At 33.1% G+C, this 6,000-nt stretch overlaps 1 protein-coding gene across 9 annotated transcripts in view; it reads left to right on the forward strand.

Moving 5' to 3' along the window:
- Cd36 (CD36 molecule (CD36 blood group)) overlaps nt 1–4,955 on the forward strand; it is a 91,582-nt gene extending 86,627 nt beyond the window's left edge. For all 9 annotated transcript variants that reach the window (XM_071613482.1, XM_071613479.1, XM_071613486.1 and 6 more), the window contains 2 exons: nt 644–800; nt 3,987–4,955. In XM_071613482.1, the coding sequence (XP_071469583.1) occupies nt 644–800; nt 3,987–3,997 (168 nt within the window). In that variant the 3' untranslated portion in view covers nt 3,998–4,955. The remainder of the gene's footprint in view (nt 1–643; nt 801–3,986) is intronic.
- The last annotated feature ends 1,045 nt before the right edge of the window (nt 4,956–6,000 follow it).

Genomic DNA, 6,000 nt, shown 5'->3' on the forward strand with positions numbered 1-6,000 from the left:
ATGTTTGAGTGAACCAAATTGCATAAAAACTTGTTAATTTTCATTTTTTCAGAATACTTAAGTGTATTTTGAATCTAAATTTAAAGTGCTTGTTATATATTTTCCTTCATGTTTCATCTCTTCCTTAGGAAGAGTCCTACAGAAGACTCACTGAACATGCTAGTGATAATAAAAGCATAGTTGGCTTTTATTATTTTTTTAGAGTAGGTGCAGGCACTCTGTCCTACTTCCTGACTAGCCAAATATAGTGTAAACCACTGAATTGATTATTTTAAGAATTAAAAAATGCCTTGCAGAAGCCTTCAAAACAAAGGTCAACAAGAAATGTTGACCGTTGTAGTTTCTCTCTGCCAGTGGGAAACACTTGGAAAACCATTAAATATTTCACATACTTCTGAAGATCATATGAGTCCTAATACATTGAAGAATACTATCCAGCACACTTAATGGGAAGGGTATTATTACTCTATGTTGACATGTCATGTTTGGCATGCCGAAGGAAATCCCACTGACTTGTCCTATAGATGCAGATCATTAATACCTCTACAAGGATTTGATAAAAAAGGATGGTCCATAATTGGAGGGTTTAAACATTTTGTTTCACTAAAATTCCCAAATAATGCAAATATTCATTTGATTGCAGACTGGTACTATTGGCGATGAGAAGGCAGAAATGTTCAAAAGTAAAGTGACTGGAAAAATAAAACTCCTTGGCTTGGTAGAAAATATCTTACTCGGTGTTGGGGTGGTGATGTTTGTTGCATTTATGATTTCATATTGTGCATGCAGATCAAAGAGAAGTAAGTACATGCAATATATATTCCTTAAGTAGCATTAGTTTATATAGTTCTTCTTTACATGTTGTCTAAGAGGGGTGGCATATTGGGTGCAGATTTTCCAGAGATATTTAGTGCTTCAAAAATTGGAGGTTGTATTAAGACACAAATCAAGACTGAGTAAATAAGGCAAAAACTGCCAAGCAGATCACTAAGTTATAGCCTTAATTCTGAGAGGAATGGAAAAATACAATTGTGCCCATTATAAAGTTAGTATGGATAGTTTTGCCCCAAATCTTCATTTCTTATATTTATGAAAAAAACTACAAATACATAATTTTACTACATACTAAGAAACTTATGCAAAGTTAAATCTCTACAGTTTTTAAGTAGGCCAAAACTTAAAAGGAAAAAAGATATGCTGTTTTTTCAAAGCATAGAAGCAAAATGAATTATAAAACAAAACATATTAAGAACAGGATGTCTATATGTCCAAATCCTGGGTGTGTACCCTAGATATTTCATAAGAAATACTGATGAACAATTAAAAATCATGATATAAAAATTTGAGTGTAACAGTATTGAGAAATAAAATTAGTCAACCAAGTTATTCACAGGCTAGAAGATAAACCCAGTAACTCTGGAGAAGAGAGTTATGGACAAATTGCAAAAGGGGTTCAGGTCACTGATATAGCTATCAGTGACCATGTTCCCTATACAGTAACAGAAATTAGTCTTGCCCTACTGTCTCTAAATAAAAACCTTTCTTTAAATGGTCTTTTAGGGAGGTATTTCCATTTACCCAATAGTTTCCATGTCAAAAGTGCATGCAGTATAAATAGGATAAGCTTGATATGAAAGTCACATCAAAATATTTTTTAAAAATCTTTCTAATCAAACAAATGAACATAAGCTATCTTATATAGAATTTCCCAATTTTCTTTTTCTTTCTTTTTTTTTTTTTTTGAGTGATGACTAGCAATCTCTGCCACAAGGGGTTTTGCATTAGATCCCCAGTTTGCAAACAAGGTTCCAAGGAAGCTTAAAATTCCTCAGAGTCTCTTCAGGCACTAGGGGCTGGCTGTGAACTCTTCTTCCCTTTAGCAATAGCAACTCCATTTTGGAGTTGTGTGTCTTAGGCTTTGAATGAATTTTCTTTTTTTTAATTGATTTTTTTAAATAAATGACAGTGGAATGCATTACAATTCTTATTACACATTTATAGCACAATTTTCCATTCCTCTGGTTGTGTATAAAGCATGTTCACACCAATTCAGGTCTTTATATATGTACTTTAGATAATGATGTCCCTCACATTCCACCATCCTTGCTAACCCCTCTGCCCTATCTAGGTTTTGTGTATTCCTCCCATGCTCCCCTCCCTACCTCACTATGAATCAGCCTCCTTATATCAGAGAAAACATTTGGCTTTTGGGGTTGGCTAAATTCACTTAGCATTATCTTCTCCAATGCCACAAATGTTCATTATCTCTAGCAATTAGAGAAATGCAAATCAAAACTATTCTAAGATATTATCTCACTCCAGTCAGAATGGCAGCTATTATTAAGACAGACAACAATAAGTGTTGACGAGGATGTGGGGAAAAGGGTACATTCATATATTGCTGGTAGGACTGCAAATTGGTGCAGCCAATATGGAAAGCAGTATGGAGATTCCTTGGAAAACTGTGAATAGAACCACCATTTGACCCAGCTATCCCTTTCCTCAGTCTATACCCAAAGGACTTAAAAACAGCATACTACAGGAACACAGCCACATCAATGTTTATAGCACCACAATTCACAATAGCTAAACTATGGAACCAACCTAGATGCCCTTCAATAAATGAATGGATTAAAAAAAAAGGTGGCATATATACACAATGGAATATTACTTAGCAATACGAGAATGAAATTCTGAATTTTCTACTTATAACTATTTGAGCTTTAAATATTTACATTTTATGTGTTATCAAAATTTAATAGATGTGACTATTACTAAAGTATAATTCAGTCTAAATAATGATTTTTAAAGTGGAATTTGTAGACATACACAACAATAGAATCCATTTTTATATAATCATACGTGCAAGAAATATATCTTATTCTAGTTAGGACACCATTCTTGTAGATGTTCATGATTATGGGACTCACCAATGTTTTCATATATGTACACTGGAACATTAGATTCATTCCACTGTCATAATATACTTTATTAAGATATTGAGAGCTGTGTCTTGGGAGGCAACTCAATATTTTTGCTCTGGATCATTTCTGCAATTGTTTGTTTACACACACACACAGAAGACTTGAAAAACCCTGCCTAAAATCTATTAGAACAGAATGTATTCAAAATGTTATCCTGGAATATTAATATATGCCACTAATGAAATAACAAGTTGGAAGGCTATTCATGAGACCATTTATGTAATAGAAATATTCATTCACTGAATATCTAAACAAATTTATTCAAGTGGGAAAACATGCTTTTATAAAGAAAATATTTTAAAAATTATTCTGTGTTAAACTTATGTGATGAATTTCAGCACAGAAACATTTCTGAATAACAGCTTCCTTGGGTCTACATGTAGCCAAGTTACAGAACTGAAAATGGTCAGTGCTGGTCAACAGATATTTATTTTGCTCATACATTTAATGGTTATAAGAAAAATTTATTGTATTTATAACACTTTTCCCCCTACAATTTTTTTTCTTTATTACTTGATTTACTAGAATTGAAGGAATTATAGGAGATATAGTATTCCTTAAGCTCAGTGGGGAAATTTATTAAAAGGAAGGAGACAGATGTATAGGAGAGAAGAAAGTTTATGATAGTAAAATTAAAGTGTGTTTTTCTTATTGGATCATAAGGAGACTATGTCAGTGGTCCTTTTGAGAGTAGTAATACATCCACCTCTGCAAGAAAACAATGGTCTTAAGAGGGTAGAGATGTTTGTCCAGAGCATTTTAGTTAGCTACCAGTCCCTTGGCTTGTTATGTGCTCATCTTGAAAGTTGGGAAGCAACTGCTTGAATCTGTGAATGGGAACATGCATTGGCTGAATGGTGAGCTACATCATAGAACCCCTCTATTCTGCTTGAGATATTAGATTGCCTAACAGAAAGCATCAGATCTTGGATATATAGGAATGCAGTATTTTTATTATTCCACTGCTTTCTAATAAACAGTATCACTTACTCTTCTTTTCAGGTGGTAAATGAGTCTGCACTTAAGCACCAGCTACATCAAGACCTTTTGTGTTACCAGTCTACAAAATGGATATTTAATGCTTTATTTTTACAAAATACACATTATCCTTTAGTTGAAGAAATGGTGGCACTTTCTCTCTCTCTCTCTTTTTTTTTTTTTTTTTTTTTTTTTTTTTTTTTTTTGCACTAAGCTGCATCACATTTCAAAAAGATTAGGATGTCATTAAAATCTATACTTTGAACAGAAAAAGGCATCTTTTAAAATTCATCATTTATACAACCGAGTTGTTTTCAGTTTCTGCAGACCTGGCTCTAGCATGAAATGATTGTTTTTACTTGGTTCTGGTGGTAAAGGAGAGGAAGTGGACATTATAAACAAATCCTGGGATCCTAACTCCCATCTTTCCATGAAAGGTGAAAAACCCATTCACACTCAGAGGAGTGTCCCTGTTCACTGGCAACGGACAGACCTCAGGAATGTCAGTACATTGCATTTCATGAGCATCAAATGTTTTGAAAGACATTTAAAAATGGAAAATGAGCGATTGGCTTATGAGCCATCTATTACAGCTTAAGTTCCTTTCTCTATGGAATCCTTTGTACAGCAGACATCAAAGCCACTTTTTTACTTTATAACAACGGGCTTATATTGTTTGTCGCTGATCCTGCAGATGGTCATAATTTTTCACACACTGTAGCTCTTTGTATTTTAAGTACTTCGTTATGTTTTCATGTTGTATAGCTCTTCTGGAAGTGAACAGATTTTGTCTTTCCATTTAGCTGCAACATATGCCTGGCAACCTCAGAATACTGTTCTAGTATTAAGGGATGTATATGATATAAAACAATTATTGTATGGAATGTGACAGAGAGAATATAAGCATTAAATATTATTTGTTGTAATAGTTCTTGCTTTCATAGTTGCCTCAGAAATACTGGTTTCGAGCATTAAAAGATATTCTTCCTTAAATTCCTGTGCTTGCTTTGTGTAACATGTTGTGCTACAAAATGTTTACCCTTATTTCCACTTGAATTATGCTAGGTGAATCCACACTTTTTTATGAAATATTCGTTCTTAATTTAACCATTTGCTTCTGCGTCCTTTTTTATGCCAAGTGCAAGAGCAAATATAATATATATATATATATATAATTTATATATACACACACACACTTTTATCCTTCACAATAGCAGGACTTGAGTGCAAAGTTTTTTTTATGTGAAGACACATTAGTAGGTTTTGCTGCTTTCTTCAGGAGGGAGGGATTCATCTCTTACAGAAAGCACTAGTCCTACAAATCTCCAAAATAGAAAGGAAAGACAGATATATCCTATCTTGTGTTTAACACAGAGGGCTATAGAATAAATGATCAGTAATTGACTTGTTAGGATACCAAAATTAAGACTACCGTGGTCTCTTTATGCTTTATGTAAATATTGAAAATTTATCTTGAAAACCTCAAACTAAGACATTACACCTTTGGAGGAATCTTTTGAATCTGACAATACATGAAACATACTAAATTAGAGCTTTTCCTTTAAATTGAAATTAAAATAGGTATCTCTCCAAGATATTGACATAAAATTAAACATCTTTCCTTGATAATTAAAAATCAATTCTCTTTGAACTAGGGTATATTGATCTCAGAAATATAAATTTAATTCTTGAATATGGAAGGGTGAACTATGTAAAACTTATAATTTCTATTTTCTCATAAATCTTCTAAAATGTGTAAAAAAAGGAAGTTAGTCTATATAACAGTAAGATTATATTAAAATATTCAGTAGAAAAAATGATTCTGTAAATGAGAATTTTTTAATATATATGAGGAAGAGGGTGGAGCACATTGATGAAAGTGATTGTCCCCCTTCAGAAACAAAGATATAACTGTCCATACCTGGGGCGGGGGGAACCTCCACACAAGTGCTGAGAAAACCGAAAACCAGATGAGAGATCACACAGTACCTGGTTATAGCACAATAGATGCCCTAGACAGAGTTGGAAGAACAGTTTT

Source organism: Marmota flaviventris, chromosome 1 (assembly GCF_047511675.1).
Source record: "Marmota flaviventris isolate mMarFla1 chromosome 1, mMarFla1.hap1, whole genome shotgun sequence".
NCBI classification, from domain to species: Eukaryota; Metazoa; Chordata; class Mammalia; order Rodentia; family Sciuridae; genus Marmota; species Marmota flaviventris.